We start from the raw sequence: 19,053 nt of genomic DNA, 5'->3' as shown, positions 1-19,053 counted from the left end.
TGTGACAGTAGATAGACCATAGGAAGTGGAATTCATGGCTACAAAGAATGTCCTAAAGCAGTTAGGCAGTTTTATATATAACATGAATATTTAGAATATATAGTTAATCACCAAGTTGAATGTCAAGTTGTACTCTCTTGAGACATCAGGAATTCTTCCATTCTCTTTCACAGGAGATAGGGCCACTCCACTTTCCATTATCCCTTTCTCAGCTGGCCCAGAACAAGTCTGCTTTGGCAGAATGAGTGGTGAGGGGTAAGATACAAGCGGAGATAGAATCCTGATGGCTGCTCTTCTTAACCATCCCTCATCTGCTACTTCCTAGTCCCAGTTGGCTGAACCCTACAGTGTCCGTAGCTCAGCATACCCACAACTAGGCCTCTACAACTTTTTGCCCAAGACAGGAATATATAGCGCTAGCTTTTAGGGTCCTTTTAGTATAGTTGTCTTAAAATGTGTATCTTGAATTATCTTTGTAAAGAATGACCAGAAGTATATGCAGCCTTGTCTTTCTTCTGGGTTTAAAAGATTTAAAAAAGGAAAATGAGTGCGAGGTGTAACGGGTTCATCGGAACATTTTTAGTATTCTTCAAGGTTGTAGAGAAATAGATGTACCATTTTGACCTTGGAAAAACGTGGTAAGCGTTCCAAACAGTTAACCTAATGTGAATGAAAGAGTAGGATGGTTTTCAGAAGTTTTAAGATGATTGTGGTCTAAATAAGTTTTGAAAATCTTCTAAATTGATTTATTCTCTTTGTAGTGAATACTCCCTGCTGGTACATTGCTGGGAACTTACCTGGTAGGAGTTGCTCTTGGCACATTGCAGCCTATAAAAAAGACTGTTGGTCTGATAAGTCTCAGAAAAGTGTTTAACTGGGCCCTAGAATAACATAGTTTCAGGGTTAGGCGGGTGGGTAGTGGATAGTTTTATAGAACAGGAATTCCTCATCCTAGAGTTTTATTAAGTTTTAAGAAATCTTCTATTTAAAGGTCTTTTGTGAAAATAAAAGGTAATTTATAATTGATGAGAGTTTAAAACTTTCTTATAAGCTTATATGTATATGTGTTATATTGAAAAAGTAGATTTTTGATCAAGTTTTCTCTGAGAGGTATTATTGAATATAAGTTAAGAATGAGCCTCCTTTAAATGACAGCTTCAGTGACAGTTTTCAGTGTAATGTTGGATACGTTGCTTGAGTACCATCTTTTTATGTTCTATTTACTTTCTAGGAAGTAGTCTTATAAAACAATGGTAATTGTTATGTTCAAATGGTTACAGTATTACCAAGTTTGTGAATTTAGTAACTACTTTAAAAATATATATTACTACTTGTCCCTGTTTACTTATGTGGCTGAGAAAAAAAAAACAAAAACGCTCCTGCCTCTTAAATAATTTTTGGATGTTTTGCTTTTGGTAAGTAGGACCTGTTGACATATATCTTCTTGGGTTTTGCTTTTTTCTATCTCAGATATAAATTCTAATATATATTTTTATACTATGTATATATCTTCCAAATGAATAGCAGTTATTTCAAAGACCTGGGATTAATGTATAAAGAAAGATTTTAACAGTGAATTATATGAAGGTTGAATAAGTGGCAGAATAACTTAGCTTAAGTTAGATCTGATGAGAGTTAGCTTTTCAGGGTAAATACCATTTTAGTTGGATTTACGTAACAGACTAAAAGGAACAACTACCATTGCTATGATAAACATTTGGAATTAGGTTATAGAAGTTGTTAAACATTTCCTTAAGCCAAAAAAATTTCTTAAAATTTTGTAACATTCTATTTTAGAAGAGGATAGAAAATTAAGTTGAAGCTAATCTTATACAAGCAGAATATAGGCTAAAATAGTGTTTTTCAAACTTCTGGATTTTAGGGAACAGTGAGGTTTAGGAATTTAAAAACTAGTGTGTTTGACATTAGGTTTCCAGTGTTTAATTTTGTCAAGGAAGAATGCTTAAAAAGTACAAAAAAAATTGTACCATCATTATATAAAATAAAGAAAAATTTAATACCAAATGTAGGTGGATATAAACTCAAGGTAAAGGATAGTCCTTCCCAAGAAAAGAAAATTGTAAACCTTTGCTAATGTTTATTTCCAAATATTTCATTGTTCATAATTTCTGAATCATTGTATTAGATGGCTGAATGTATGTCTATTTCCTTAAGTCAATAGATGCATAATATTTCAAAGGAAAGTACAGGAATAAGATAATCAAGACATTCAAATATGACTGAAAAGTAAGAAATTTTCCTCAGAAAAGAGATTGAAGTATTTTAAGGAGTAATAATATAAACAGAACCATTTTAGCTTTAGGTTAAGATGGCTAAGGTTTGATTCTGGTTAGTTAGAAGATGGATCCTACTGCTTTATTTTCTGTTTTCCAATTTGTCTGTCACCACCCCTAATGTACTAAAGGTGCATAAGTACCCAAACAGGACAGAAAAAAGTAACCTCTTCCCATGACTGGTTAGAATGTTAGTTTTCCTACTCTGAATTGTTCCTATACTTTTGTAAGAAGCCAGGATCCAGTTTTAGAATAGGAATAGTTAAGTTCCTGTTTTATAAGAATCAGTCCCAAAGATGAAACTCTACAGTCCCAAACTCAAAGAAGATATATAGCTTTTTATATCACAAAGAAAGAGAATCTTGTTCTACTGGTGCGTTTTTGACACCCATGCCTCAATTCCCAGTAGTTGTGTGGATTCACTGACTCAGAACTTGTAAGGTATACTTAGAACAGTGCCTGGAACATAGTAAACCCTCTTAATGTTAGCTATTTTTAATATTTGTGTGTGTGTGTATGTTTAAGAATGAGAATTGATTGGTAAATCAGTGAAACTGAATACAAACAAGATAGAGTGATTTCAAAACTCTCATTCTTTAGACCTGAAGATAGAAGCACAAAATTGGATTCATAGAGGATAGTGCAGCATGAAGAGTAGAAGTTGATGGGGCTGACTGAGTAAATAGTAAATTTATAGCAAGAAGTAAATGTATAAGTGGATTCATTCAAGAGAAATCAAATCATGTATCTCACAGTCTTTGTGTGTGTGTTCTTGCTGATTTACTCAATAGTTATTAAGTGTTGCTATGTGATGGGCACTGTGCTATGAGAATTAGTAAATCTAAGTCGGAAGCTTGTGAGACAGTGGCCATGTAGTCTTTCCCTATAAATTCTAAAAATCAGAATTTACATGTTTTTGTGGTCCTTTAATGTAACTTCTGCCTAAACATTGTATACTGTGGTTATTACAAACATTAATAAGCTTGGTTTTAACCTTCTTTTATAGATAGCTTTATCGATATGGTTACTAAAAAAAAGTTAGGTACACTAGGCTTGCAGCTTTAGCTCTTCTGGCCTTAGGTCAGATTTCCCCACATTGTTTTTACAGAACACTGGTTCTATAGGAGCTCCTCTAGCAAAGGATTCTCTTGTCAGTAAATTTGTGAAGAGCTGCATTTTGTATATTCAATTTAGAATTATAATCTCAATGACTTGAAAAGGCAAACACACCTGTTTAATTTTGCTTAATCCAGCCTTTTCCAGATGTTAATTGTTTCCAGAATCATTTTCCATGTAAGATATGGAACCTACCTCATAACTACTTTTCATACTTTTTTTTCTTCCTTCATTTGTCAGGTCTTCAAAGCCTTTTTTAAAATTTTTTCTTCTGTCACTGGGTGTGCCTGCTTTCCTTACGTCCTAATATGGTGCAAACTTTGAATGACTATGCAAGACTAAATAGGCAAATGTCTAAAGCAAGCCTATGAATAAAATGCTTCAGCTTTTAAACATACTTTTTATTTACACTTCAAAGCATAGAAATGAGAGAAAATTGTAAAATGAACTTCTACACACTCATCATCAAGCTTTAGCAATTATCTTATGGCCAATCTTATTTTGTCTGTATTCCACCCACTAACAACCCTCTGCCTCCTTATTTTGGAACCATTCCCAGTCATCATATCATTTCAGCTGTAAACCTTTCAGTGTTTATACTGAACCTGTTCTCTCGATATTAGAGCCTTAAAAAAATAAAACAATACTATTATCGTACCTAAAAATGATTAATATTTCTTAAGTATTACCAAATACCAGCGTTTACATTTCTCTGGTTTGCTTATAAATATTTTACTTACTTCCTTTAAGGATTCAGAATAAGATTCATATTTTGATTTAACTTGATTGGTATTGTGGAATTATAAATTCATAGATTTAAACATTTCATGGGCATTGATCCATTGTCCTCAGTTATTGATGTCCCATCTTTGGCTAGTGGCTAGTATATAGGTTTGTTCCTGAGTTCTTTTGACAGGACTCTAGTGGGTTATGATACTTTCTCTGCTTTCTGGTATGAAAAGGTGTTCTAGGTTCATCTTATAAATTTTCTCTTCCAGACTAGGAACTGGCCATTTCTCTAAGGAGCTCTGATTCTTTTTACTGGGAAAGGTATTTAAAGACCACAATCTGAGTACTAGGGATGCTCATTACTACTGAGTTTGTTACTATAACTAATCTTTTTCAGTGGTAAGAGCTGGGAGTGGGGAAAAAAATGCATATGTTCATATAGACACGTGTACATATACATACATATCCTACTGATATTTCCCATTTAATTCTGTACTATATGGTTTTTATACACACACGTATACAGGTATACCTTGTTTTATTGTGCTTTGCTTTACTGCAATTTGCAGATATTGTTTGTTTGTTTTAACAAATTGAAGGTTTGTGGCAGCCCTGCATTATGCAAGTCTGTCAGCGCCATTTTTCCAATAGCATTTGCTCACTGTATGTATCACATTTTGGTAATTTTTGCAGTATTCCAAACTTGCTTCTTCATTATATTTGTTCTGGTGATCTGTGGTTATTTAGGGGCACCATCAAACCATGCCCATGTAAGACAGCAAATTTAATCAATAAATGTGTGTTCTAACTGCTCCCACTGACCAGTCATTCCCCATCTCTCTCCCTCTCCTCAGGCCTCCTTATTCCCTGAGACAAAACAACATTGAAATGAGGCCAGTTGATAACCCTGCAGTGGCCTCTAAGCGTTCAAGTGAAAGGAAGAGTCACACATCTCTCACTTTAAATCAAAAGCTAGAAATGATTAAGCTTAGTGAGGAAGGCATGTCAAAAGCCAAGATAGGATGAAAGCTAGGCCTCTTGCACCAGTTATTCAAGTTGTGAAAGCAAAGGAAAAGTTCTTGCAGGAAATTGAAAGTGCTACTCCAGTGAACACATGAATGATAAGAATATGAAATAGGGGCTTCCCTGGTGGCGCAGTGGTTGAGAGTCTGCCTGTCAATGCAGGGGACATGGGTTCGGGCCCTGGTCTGGGAGGATCCCACGTGCCGCAGAGCAACTGAGCCCGTGCGCCAGAGCTACTGAGCCTGCGCGTCTGGAGCCTGTGCTCTGCAACGAGGGAGGCCGCGATAGTGAGAGGCCCGCGTACCGCGATGAAGAGTGGCCCCCGCTCGCCGATGAAGAGTGGCCCCCGCTCGCCGCAACTAGAGAAAGCCCTCGCACAGAAACGAAAAAACCCAACACAGCCAGAAATAAATAAATAAATTTATTAAAAAAAAAAAAAAAAGAATATGAAATAGCCTTATTGCTGATATGGAGAAAATTTTAGTGGTCTGGATAGAATATCAAACCAACCACAACATCCCCTTAAGCCAAAGTCTAATCCAGAGCAGAGCCTTAACTCTCTTCAATTTTGTGAAGGCTGAGAGAGATGAGGAAGCTTCAGAGGAAAAGTTTGAAGCTAGCAGAGGTTGGTTCATGAGGTTTAAGGAAAGAAGCTGTCACCATAATATAAAAATGGAAGTTCCGATATAGAAGCTGCAGTGCGTTATCCAGAAGATCTTGCTAAGATAATGAAGGTGGCTACTGTAAACACAGATTTTCAGTGTAGATGAATCAGCCTTATATTGGAAGAAGGTGCCATCTAGGACATTCATAGCTAGAGAGGAGAAGTCAATGCCTGGTTTCAAAGCTTCAAAGGTCAGGCTGACTCTCTTGTGAGGAGCTAATGTAGCAGATGACTTGAAGTTGAAACCAGAGCTCATTTAGCATTCTGAAAATCCTAGGACCCTTAGATTTATGCTAAATCTACTCTGCCTGTGCTCTGTAAACGGAACAACAGAGCCTGGATGATGGCATCCAGTAAATAATTTTAAAATTAAAACTTTAGAGAGTTGTAGATTCACCTTACAAATTTGAAGTATGTGCTAAATATAGAGATTTACAAAATTAGGTCATAAGAAATTTTTAATAAATTAAATAAATTTATATATGTATGGCTGTGTTGGGTCTTTGTTTCTGTACGCGGGCTTTCTCTAGTTGCGGCGAGCAGGGGCTACTCTTTGTTGTGGTGCACAGGCTTATCATTATGGTGGCTTCTCTTGTTGCAGAGCATGGCTCTAGGTGCGCAGGCTTCAGTAGCTGTGGCTCGTGGGCTCTAGAGCACAGGCTCAGTAGTTGTGGCGCATGGGGTTCGTTGCTCCGCGGCATGTCAGTTCTTCCCGGACCAGGGCTCGAACCCGTGTCCCCTGCATTGTCAGGCGGATTCTTAACCACTGCACCACCAGGGAAGTTCCCATAAGAAATTTTTGAAGAACTTACTATAAAAAAACATCACTTAACATTTTTTGCCTTTTTTAGCTGGATGAAAACATGAGTTTTATGAGTAGCCATTTTGCATGAGACAATTGGAATTCCTTACAGGAATATATTTTTATGTAACAGTTATAGCTTCAAAAAGATTACAGTTTGTTTCTGGCCTTAAATATTATATATAAGTACTTAAAAATTTTTAGTTATATGACATGATGGGGTCATGGACTAAAAACTCCTGAGCTGCATTTTAATAGGCATGAAATATTTTAAATTTATCATAAATTTATATGTGCAGGTTTAAAATTTATACCTGGGGACTTTAATATCACACAATTCATAGTCAGATGTCATTGAACATGTAATTGTTTCTACATATCACATTATGCTGTACTTTGAGATTGTGCTATAAATCTTTTGTGACTATGAGTTATTTTGGCATGTTGCTAACATTGATTTATGTTAGTTCACATTACTTTAATTTGAAAGCATTCTTTCTAAACCAGCCATTTAATGTAACAAGTACTTAGACTTGACTGTTTACTCAGTTTTACCATATGCAGGTCTGAAAGCTTTGTAGGGAAGTGCTTTAGTTTTCAATAGAAAAGTTCAGGGTTTTTGTTTGTTTTTTTCTTCTTCATTGAGATATTTATATTTTGTAATAGTGATACGCCAGACATTTTATGGTATTTTTTGATTTTTTTGATGTAATTTAAAAATAAATACACATGCAAAATTATTCTTATATTTGTTAAAGGTTTCTAGTTTATAGTTATTATATGAGCCATTTGTGAATTAACAAGAATTAAGATCTACAGCCAGAATCTTGAAGTGCTTTGAGATTGTTGCCTTAAGTAGCAGTTATCCTTTTACTGTAGACATGGAGACATAGTTCTTCTAGTCAGATATTGGCCAGTAGTGAAATAGCTCTACTGGATTATGAGACATTGTTCCTGTTTTCTTTTTATAAAGGAATTTACAATCACTAGGCTGATTTTAGAAGTAAATAACAGTATAAAGTACATTATAAATTGCAATAATAAATAGTAAATAAAGAAGTAAACCACAAAGCAAAAATACACAACTGTCTTTCACTTGTGTTTAGCTAATTTAGTTTAAATATTAGGTACTATAACATTTCATTTTTTTCTTCACAAATTATTAATATTCTATATTCCAATGTTCTTAATTGTTTTAGGCTGCAGTTCATGGAGCTCGTTTCAAAGGGCAGGATCTAAAACTGGCTTGGAATAAACCAATAACTAATATTTCAGCTGTTGAAACAGAAGAAGTTGAACCTGATGAAGAGGAAGTATGTTTTTTTTCCACTTGTTTTTACCCTTAAGTGTTTACGTTTTTATATAAAATGTGATTTTATGGCTGTGATTTTAACATAAAACTTTTATTCCTGAGCCATCTTCCAGGCAGGGGATATCAGATAAATGCAGACAACTTTAAATTTTATGTATTAATGAGAACTGTGGATTGCTAATCCAAAAAGAATATATGAAAATCATATATATACTCAGTTTTCATTTACTCTTAGAAAACATTAATTATTCATTAGATTTTTATCCACAGGAAATCTTGTGATATTTTAAGTTTTAGAGTATATACTCTATTCAGTTGCTTTATTAACATTTCAGGTTTCATTTTAATTCATACCATTTTAGTTCATTAGAATGAATGCCTGCTATATGGTAGATACTGTGATAGGCACAAAAATGAATAAGACACGGTCCCTGTTATCAAGGAGCTTATAATATGGAAGAGGGGGTGGTGACAGACACATAAGAAACTAATTATAATAAAAGGCAGACTGATATGGTAAATAAAGATTTGAACAATATGCTGTGGGAACCCAGAGGAAGGAGTGATTGTTTCTTTCCAGAAGAATCTTGAAGGAGGTGGTGGCAGTGGAGCTGAACCCTGAGTGATAAAAAAAACTTTTCATAACCAAGAGCTGGGACTGGGAGTATAGTTGAGAGAGGCATTTTAAATGGCAGAAGTATAGGTGTGGAAGAGTATATTTTTTCTTGGGTAACAGCAGGTAGTCTGATGGCTGAGAGGTGAGAGCATGAAGAACAGTGAAGTGGAGAGCCCTTTGAAACCAAAAACCTAAAGATAAGCAACTCTGTTTTGTTTAATCATGAAATAAGCTGTAGGAAAAAGTTGAGGAAGTTAAGGAATGAAAGGTAAGGTGGGGAAACTAAATGGTTCCATGTTTTACATTGGTTAGATTTTCATAATGGCACTTCATTTTGTTTGAAGAGCATTCAAGGCTGTTATACATATCCATAGTCAAATGCAAGAATAAAATGTGTATTTTGAAACTCATATACATGATTTGTCATTTTATATTTTAGATTATACCTTTGTCCTTCCATGAGTTTGAATTGAATGGGGAGAAAAGCAGGAGAGCTCCTGGTATTAGGTATTTTGAAAAGTTTGAAAAGTAGACTGAGAAGCTTTTATGAAGGGAATGGGGAAAAGAAAAGAATGCTATAAAAGAAAATGTTTGTTACATATAGCAGAAAAGAAATATAAATATTGATAAACTTTATTCAAGTTGTTGGTTGATTTAGTGTCAGAGAAGACTTATTGATGTTTTCTTTAAAACAAAAAAAAGGTGTGGAGCAATGTTTTGTAGGTATAGAAGATGGCATAATTTGATAAAGAGAGGCAGGAGAAACGGCATGTACAAAGGCTTACTTTGATATTTTTTTAGTGTCTATTTGATGCAAGCAATAGAATAGATAGTATTGAGAAACCATTGAGTAAAGATTGCTTTTCTTTGTTTCTTGAATGTTCTAGCTATAGAAATACCTTTTGTATTCAACTCTGTTGAGAGTAATCAGTGTTTAAAAGTGTCACCTTTTTTCTTTTCTTTTTTTTTTTTTTTGGGTAAATTCCTAAATGCATTTTAACCTAAAGTTTCAGGAAGAGTCTTTGGTGGATGACTCATTACTTCAAGATGATGATGAAGAAGAAGAGGACAATGAATCTCGCTCTTGGAGAAGATGATTTGACTGATCATTGATCTGCATATGATAGAACTCTACCTGTGTTTCATTAGTATTATCTAATGTACTTTTACATATTTGTAAAAACAATTTTTGGTAAAATGTGATGAAGATGGATTTCACAAATAGACAAAAGAGAAGAAAACTACCTTCTGAATCCTGTATTTTGAAAGATTGATGTTTGAGTTTTATTTCAGTAAACAATTGGTAAAGACATCACACTAGAAACATATGCAATGTTTTTATTACATACTTCTACTGAACATTACAGAATTCTTTGGGTTCTTTGTAATTTAATGAATAGGTCTGAAGACTTAATGACCAATACTTGTTATAACTTAGAGGATTTTGTTTTACTCCAAATAAGGAATGCATTTGCATTTAAGATCTTAATGAATGTTTTCAAAAATGAGTAGGTAACATAGTACTCTAACTAAAGTCTCCAAGTTATGTATTCATAATATTACATAGTAGTATGCTTAGGCTTTACTATGTATTAGCCTTTTGTTGGACTTGTGTATGTATTTTACAATATGGGTTTTAATGATAACGGTGTATGACTGCTTTGCATTTGAGTCCTTATGCATTCAGATGTTAAAAATAAAGTGGAATGGTCTCTTGAAAAGAAAAGAAAAGAAAAAAGCAATGACAAAAAAAAAAGACAATGTTCCTTGATTTAAAAAAAGAAAAAAAAAAAAAGAAAAAAAAGTTAAAATAAATAGACCATTCCAGATGGTGATCTACCCTTCCCCCCAATTATCACAAAAGGAGCTATAATCACTAACTTATTCTTAATAATAATAATAATGGTTACCAGTACCTTTACAATAATGTTCAATCCATTGTTTAAAATTTATACCACTTCAGTTTGGTTTGATCCTATAAACTTTCAACAGATGTCTTAAATTAAAAGCAGGCTGATTAGTTTGGAACCAGACTTCAAGTAGAGCTAACATTTGGTGAATAAGAAAACATCACATTACATTTTGGATGTATGAAAGAAAACTTGACCATTTGAAGATGTATGAATAAAGAAATGTACTATAGATACTACTTTAGGAAAACACTGTTTGGTAAGTGTTCCAGTCTGATATTTTAAGTGTGCATTTCCTATACTTGTATAAAAAATCTTTGACATTTGCAACAATATTGTGATTTTTAAGTGGCTTTCTCTGACAAGTGAACATGATCATTGAAAGTTGATACAGCAGTTTCCAGGAAATAAATGCATTCTTTGTAGAATGGAGGGTGGAAGATTACATATTTATCTTTTACAGTTTATCCTTTTGGTTGCAAGTGTTTCTACCCCTCCTGAGAATATAGTGATTATATTAAAAGTCACATAAAAAAAAATTACTTTCTTCCCATACTGGGGTCCTCACAATCACAGACTGTAATTTCACCACCATGGTCTTTTGCCAGTGGATAGCTAGTGGGTGCTATTCCTCTTTTCCTTTTCTTCCCACACTTAGGGTTAAAGTTGTATATATATTCTTGATGGTATTATATTTCATAGGAATGTTTTGGCTTGCAGTTGATGCACATGTTTATATTTAAAATTTCACTATCAGATTTCTTTTGTCAAAATAGTGACTTTACTTGAAACTTCTTTACTCTACTTAGAGCTGTGATATATTTTGATGTAGTCTCTTGTATGTTGACTATGTGCTATTCTGATTCATTAGGTAAGTTTGTTTTCTTTTCTTTTTAGTAGTCGTGAAAGATGCCAAATTGGCAGAGGCTCACGTTTCTTCTCTTTACACCAAACAGGTATTATAAAGAAAGAAAATCTTGCAAAGGCCAGTTAAATCTCCATGCTGATTTTTGGCTTTATAATATGATTAGTAAATTTTAGCATGATGTTTTGCAATTATTGTAAAATTCCCTTATAATGTAACTGAAATCACATACTATTTACTTAAACCCATAAATAGCTAATCACTTTCCCTAATCTTAAATTCTGTAGTAACCTAAAATTAAAAGGTTTTACACCATGTTGCTTTGAATGAATCAGAAGACAAGTATGTTTTGATAGGGTCCTGCAGTATGGGGATTAAATATTAGCAACAATCATTAGGTCCATAATTATATTTTTATTATCATTAATATGATTTTAATTATAAATATTACGTAGTATGAAATTGCTATTGGATTTTTTCAAATTAATGCATATGTTTATAAATACTAGTACTCTACATGTACTTTCATGTGTTCTCATTTAAAACTTAAAATATCCCTTTGAAGTAGTTGTTAATTCCCATTTTACAGATAAGGAAACTTAGGCTAATAGAGATGAAATGACTTGCCCAAAGTGACAGCTAGTAAGTAGAAGGACTAAATTTGAATTGCAGGCATTCTGATTTCAGTGCCAACTTTTTTTTAAACCTCTACATTGCTACCTCCTTCCTAATTATTGATTGGGCATGAGATTGTGTTCACAATAAATGTGGTAGTTGTTACACAAAATTAGTAGACTTCTTGGTCATTAGCCAGTTCATACCTTAACCATCCCTTTTAACACAGCACTTTGTTCATATCTCTGTTACAGTACTTATGTTGTAATATAATTTATCTGGTTTATATGTCTGTCTTCCCCACTAGATTACAAGCTCCTCTAGGAAGGGGACCATGTCTTATTCATCTTTTTATCTCTAGTTATTATCATAAAGCCTGGCTCATAGTGGGCATTCAGTTGTTTGTTGGATGAATTAATGGATGAATGCATATTTAAATCTCCAACAATGGAGTGACAATTACCTCCCTTGTTAATTCTTATCAATTTTCTAAAAATCTCTCTTGAAGGTCTTCTCAGTCATTGGGACCGTCTTAGTAAACAATTGATACTGTTAAGTATTGCACCAGTGGGGGTTACAAATACTGATGGAGGAATATACAAGTAGTCTTAGTGGAATTTCCATAACAATTAGTAGGCTATTAAAATTTTGGAGTTTTAAATGTTGTCCATTCAGGAGTAAAATCGCCTTTTGGTTTCTATCAGTGTGTAAGAATAGAAATGTCAAGAACCACTAATCTAGTCCATCCCGGTTAATTTTTTATATCCAAAGATGAGCTAGTGTAGAGTACTGGACAAGGGTTAAGAGATTTAGCTTTTGGTCCCTAGCTCTGTGATTTGACTCTCTGGCCTTAGACAAGTCTCTTAACTTATCCAGGGTTGTTTCCTTGTCTGTAAAATGAAAGGGGTTGGACTAGATGATCTCTGAGGTCCGTTCCACGTCTTTAGTTTCCCTGGTAGTATATTAGTGTTTGATCTAAAACAATTTAACATATCTATATCAATTCTCCCTACCTGTTGTTGCTGTTGCTGTTTCTATCATCTTATCAGTGGAAACAACTTAGATTTGGTTATGATAATTCATACAGTGTGTCTTGGTACAGTTTTGTATATAGTGTTCCCAAATGTTTGCCTTTGCTACCCAAATTCCTTTTAACCTGGGAAGTGTAGATTAACTTCTGTATTCACACTTTTTCTTCTTGCTTGTAACTTTCCTTTCACTTCCAAACTTAAAGTTTAAAACTCTTTCTTATTACAGTATGCTACCTAAAACTTGATACACGCTTTTAAATTTTGCAGTTCTAACAAGTTCTTTGCTGTAGTATAGATCTGGGCTGAGGTGGGAGTGAAAAAGGGATTGAGACGTAGGTAGCTACTTTTTCCAGGAAAAAATTGAAGGAAATTATGTATCATTGGTTTAAAAGATTGATTAGGATTACCTCAAGGGATGGTTGAGTTGTCATTTTACATACTTCACTCAATATTTTATGTCTCTACGTAAGCAGTGTTGCTTTAACTGTTATTGGATAATTGTAACATTTAAAAATTAATTTTAGTATTTAACCAGTACTCAAGCATTTAATGAAATCATGTTGCATGAATGGGAGAGTATTCCATAGCTCTTGTTTTATTTTGTAATATAATCAAATGTATCAAACAGTAGTTTACTATAAAGATAAGACTTCACTGTTTTAGCTGATTGCCTGTAGAAAGTATGGCTGAGCTTAATTGAAGGAAATTTCTTGTTACTAGAACTGTTTTATGGGGACTGTATTTTCAGTCTTACTTGGAACACTAATCACTGGCTCTAAGGGTTACAAAAAGAAGGCAAACAGTTGCTTGTTTGGTATGTTGAAATATCAATGGCTATTGTAGAATATTATACAAACTTTATCAGTCTATATTTTCTTTCTTTTTTCCCCTTACCTATAGTGTGAACTAATTATAGAAAATCAGTTTTAGTCCTTCCAGAATTTATGTAAATATTTGTAAGATTTTCTTTTTTCTTCCCTTACAAGAAGTCTTTTAGCCTTTTAAAACAAAAATGTCCTGCATAAAATTCTGGCTTATTAGGCTAGTTCACCTTTTGGTCTTTTGCAGGGCTTTTCTCATTCTTCCAAAACCATATAATTAAAGCAGAAATGTAATCTAGGAATAAATTGTCAGCATACAGTATCTGTAAGGCAGAAAGAAAATTTCCTTTTCCCAGATCTCAGGAACTACCTTGTTCTTGTTAACTTCTTGAACTGGCTAGTTGCTCCGAGGTATGTATACAGCATACAGGCTTTTAGAGAAGAGTAGATTTTTTCTCTCTGATCATTGTATACCTATCAGATGACAGCAGATTATCTTCCAAAATAGCTATCTAAAAGACCTAAGAAAGGAAGAAACCTTGGTGAACATGACTGACATACTCAGTAATTTCTAATGAAAACTTGTTCAAAGAAAAATTTCATACTTGTTCAGTAGAAAAATTCCTAATTTGGTTAATAACTTTCTTACAGTTTATCAGTATTATGTACTCATTACTTAGTATAATTAAAAGCATTTTTATTTTACTTTTTTGTATCAATTTATTATATTTGCTTCTTCCTCATCCCTCCCTCCCTGTCACTTTACTTCATCCATCCTCTCATCTTCCCAATCATCCAAGTTAGTCTTCCTTTGTATACGAAGCAGTGTCTCATTTTGATATGTTCCTTTTTATTTACTTTTGTTGTTAATCATTATGCTTAGTATAGTATTTTATGTCATGTAGTGTGATTGAAGAATGAAATGGTTATCACATGGAGTTTAAGGAAATGAAGTCCTTGGGAAACTTAAGACAATTGTTCTTGCTTTTATTTTATATCAATATTTTGGAATTTGTTCGTGATTTCTTAAAATTACTACTTTGCCAACCCACACTGATAAAAATTTACTATGTGGTCAGTTATGACATTTCCTAATCAAAAATTTTAGATCGTAACCATGTTGCAGAGCTGTGATCTTTGCAGCTTAATGTTTCAGTGAAGCATGATGCAGAGAAGTTTTGTTAAATCATTTTAACCCAAGGCTGATCTTTGTGAAATTTGTCTGGAACTTTCATTTTGATTCCTTTCTCAGATTTTATTTAATGTTAAAAAAAATTAGAGTTCAGTGTATGGTATGATTCAGTTTTTAGATTTATTTACTGTTTTCACAGTTTTTTTTAATAGTCTTCTCTTTTTCCAGCAGAGAGAGATCATCATTGCCTGAATTTAGCTTTGTGACTACAACAGCAAGACCTGTTCCTGTCTGGAGACGACTGTTATAATAATATGATACTATCATTTTATGTTTGCCCTTTATCATTTTGAATAGATGTTTACATGTACCATAATTAGCATTTTATCTTTACAGTTCTTTGAGGGTACATCTGAGTCCAGAAGTAAATCTGATTGTGTGCTTTGTCTGACCTTATTCTTAAATGTTTTCTCCCCTTTATAGCCATTTATTTTTAAACAGTCTAAGAAGGAAAAAAAAGAAAATCCTCTTGGTTTTCCTAACCTGAGATAAGTTTTCAGTCTCAGCCAAATTGAAATTGTGTCTAGGAAGTCTGTAAAGCCATGATACTATGTTCATTAGCATGAACAACTTAGAATGATGAAAATGATTAAAAAGTTAAACCTTGGTTTGGCTTTAATTTTCCTGGGTTTTTAGGATACATTTCTGGAGTTAGGATAGTCACTTAAAACAATTTTGAACAATTAGTAAAATACTTTTTTCACATGGTGATAACTTGCCTGTTTCTTCTAAATATACTTATTGAAGTCACTGCCAAGGCCACTTACCCAAATAATTTTTAAAAAACTCTTAACTCTTCAAAGTAAACAAGGAAAATAACTTTCTTTCTTTTAAAGTAGTATAAAATGATCTGTGGATTGTAGATATTGAGAAATATCTATTAAATGTCTAATTTACACAGTTTTTCCTTATTTTCCTCAGTTGCAACCAAGATATCAAAGACAATTTTAAAAGCAAGGGGAAATAGTGTTGTGTGTCTAGCATTGTTAAAACTATAGTTTCCCTGCCTTAAAAGGTGTATGTCCGTATCATTTATTTATAAGCAATATGGCTTGGAATTATTTATAAAGAGTGTGATTAAATTTTATTCTAAATATTCACCCAAAATACCCTCTTTATAATGGGCACCATAAAGTTTTCAGAAAACTAATTTCTTAGTATTCCTTCATAGATTCTCATTAGCATTTGAGAAGTCGGAAGTTACACTTGATAGCAACTCCTTTAGAAAAGTCCAAATTATACTTGATTCTTTTCTCCCTTGTTTTTTGTGTTTTTTTTTTAGTTTCATTCAGCCATGCTCATATTTTCACCTTTTTGTGCAAAGTTAACTATTCTGCAAGCACTTTTTCTTGAGTATGCATTGCATTTGTCTTCATGAAAAAAAGAATGAACCCGTCAGACATAATGTAAGTTATCTATTTTGATCCACGTTAGTTGGAGACAGCATGGTTAATGTAGGCTTGGTTTAAAGGAAGGTCTTGTTAACATAATTATGACCTTATAGCCTACAGGGCATTTTAAAAATTGGACTTCTCTTTTAGTTCACATTTATGAACAAACATATAGTTGCTGGGAGTTCACAAATATTTTCCCAGATTAGTTCAGTAGTTTTTTCTTTTTAAGGAAAGATTCTCTGCCTGTGTAATAGAATAGTTCTAACCTGCTGGGCTAAAAACCCAAAAAACATTCTCTGAAGGGACCATACTTGCTGTTAACAGTTTTGGTTGGTTAATAGATGTGGATCATATCCCACCTCTCTCAATTTTATTTTGTCATCTTCCTCCCCCCCCCCTTGCTTTTAAATTAAAAACAAACTAAATTGAACATGCCATTGGGAATCAGAAGTCGAGATGATTTAATTCTCATTGAGATCATTGTACTTTCTGAAAATTGCTGTGAGATCTGGTAGGTCAGGTACATATTTGAGTTCCCATATGTTTATTAATTAAAAATAGGGATTTTCATTATTTCATTTTCCTGAAGAGGATTCTTACGGAGCTATGTGTAGATAACTGTACAGAATCACTTTTGTGTAATTGAGTGAAGCAGTTTACCTCTGCATGATTGCATTATGGAAGCCTTTTATATATCTTTATATTTTTCAATATACTTAGATTTTACACTATCAGCTGCCCTAGTCATGCTATATTTGTTTTTTTTTAATAGAGTTTATAAATATTTGTGCTCAAAATACAGATCAATTGAATATTTTTGGTCTTGTTTACAAGATAAATAATACTTTAAAGTGATGCAGCCCCTCAAGTGTCTTAGGAAAAAGTCATTGGTGCTACAAAACCTTTCAATATCATTTTCAACCTGTTATCTAGACTTTGCTAGGCTTAAATCTATGATTGCTTATAACTTAATCTAATCTAGCAGCATAATTATAAAAGTGGTCTGCGGTGAGTCGGGTAAAGAGCCCAGCCAATTAGAAACATCCCATAATTTAAAGATAAGATGGAGAATGACATTATACTAATTTGTGTCCAGCTTCCCCAAAAGAAAATAGTTTCTTCAGTTTTTCATTAACTCTTTTGATAAAAGGAGTGGTGTGTTAATATGACTAGAATAAAGAAAATGATACATTCAGCATGGCTCAGTTTTCCCACATTTCAAATGGAAAACTTTTCTAGTCCTAAAATATGGTGTAATCCTGTTCTGCTTTAAATTCCCATCTGTCTTTTACTCAACAGGAGGCAGGGTAATTCTTAAATATTTATAGAACATTTGATAAGTTCTAAAGAGATGTATTATTTACATTGTACAAGTTTTGTGTTGATGTGCAGATTGTTTTCTACATCTGCAAGACTTCATTCCAGCACCTTAGTGAATGTTCTTAAGATACAATTTTTAAGTATCAGCAAAGCATTCATAGATGTTTACTTTTGATTCTCAGAATCCTGAACCTGTTTTGGGTATGATGTTACTTCACAACATGTCTGGCACAAGATTTCCTTTAATAGTGGTTTAGTCTAACTCAATTTCTGTGGATTGTTGAACCGAAAAACACCAAAGGAGTTCTTTCTTGTCTGGAGACTGGATTGTTCCAGTTTTTAATACCTGTGCCCATAAGTATCCCATTTCACGAATGTGTGTTGGCATGGGGGAAAAATTCCCTGCTCTTTGAGTGGAGCGAAAGTAATTGGTTAAGCTGTAGCAGCTTTTTTTGTTTATTTTTTAAAGTGATAATAAAACTTGAACTGAAAATGGTAAAACTTGAACTAGAAAACTACTCTTGTATGCTTAGAATGTTTATAGTATTACGTGTTTATGTGAGGTTGTCAACATTTTTATTATTTATAGTTGAATTATGTTTTGTTTGTTAAATATCCATAATGTTTATTATTTTTATATTTTGAAAAATTTTAAAATAAAATAGTCTTACTAAAAGCAGTTGTTAACTTTTTAAAATTGTCTTGCATTTTGCATCAATTATAGTAACATAGAATAGAAAGGAAAACTTGCAGTCCTTGGGCACTGCACAAGTAGAAACATAAAGTGCTTATACTGTCAACTTCCAAGGCCAATGAAAGTTTTTGGAACTTCCCTCCATAATTTTCAGTTTTCATCTGAACATTTCTTCTCCTGATCTAATTTGATATACTTTTCCAGCATTCAGCATGTTCATTTCATATTTATTTTTATTGAATGATAAATATTGCAATATTTGTTTTTTGTGTTTGTTTTTCATTGCAGATATCCCTTTCATCATCTATAACTTGGGTTAAATAAGTTTGGTAATAACCTGTCTTCCACTGCTTCTACAAGAAAATACATTATCATCTCAGTATATAAGTTTTGATAAAAATCTAGTTAAAGAGATCTGGTTATGAAATAGTAGAAGTCTCTGGCTTAAAATAGAGGACTTTGGTTAATAAATAATGATACTTGGTAAAATTATTAAAAAGAATTATATATAGAGATATATACCTATATATAGTACAAATTACACACAAAAATGTAAACCTTTAAAGTCTTTCACATTTTGAACCGTGTTTTAATCTTAAAATGACATTTGTCCCTAAGATCTCATTTAAATCAGAATTTTCAGGGACATTACCAA

General features: G+C 33.1%; 1 protein-coding gene across 17 annotated transcripts in view; it reads left to right on the top strand.

Moving 5' to 3' along the window:
* Nucleotides 1-18,383, top strand: part of RBM26 (RNA binding motif protein 26) — an 84,874-nt gene extending 66,491 nt beyond the window's left edge. For 6 of the 17 annotated variants that reach the window (XM_073795344.1, XM_019921025.3, XM_019921017.3 and 3 more), the window contains 5 exons: nucleotides 7,828-7,941; nucleotides 8,996-9,063; nucleotides 9,564-10,725; nucleotides 11,364-11,422; nucleotides 15,159-18,383. In XM_073795344.1, the coding sequence (XP_073651445.1) occupies nucleotides 7,828-7,941; nucleotides 8,996-9,063; nucleotides 9,564-9,669 (288 nt within the window). In that variant the 3' untranslated portion in view covers nucleotides 9,670-10,725; nucleotides 11,364-11,422; nucleotides 15,159-18,383. Of the gene's footprint in view, nucleotides 1-7,827; nucleotides 7,942-8,676; nucleotides 10,726-11,363; nucleotides 11,423-15,158 lie in introns of all 17 variants that reach the window. The other 11 variants (XM_019921032.3, XM_019921026.3, XM_019921028.3 and 8 more) reach the window with 7 other exon arrangements.
* The last annotated feature ends 670 nt before the right edge of the window (nucleotides 18,384-19,053 follow it).

This window comes from Tursiops truncatus, chromosome 18 (genome assembly GCF_011762595.2).
Source record: "Tursiops truncatus isolate mTurTru1 chromosome 18, mTurTru1.mat.Y, whole genome shotgun sequence".
NCBI classification, from domain to species: domain Eukaryota; kingdom Metazoa; phylum Chordata; class Mammalia; order Artiodactyla; family Delphinidae; genus Tursiops; species Tursiops truncatus.
The sequence above is the reverse complement of the archived record's forward strand: the minus strand, read 5'-3'. Positions and strand labels throughout refer to the sequence as shown.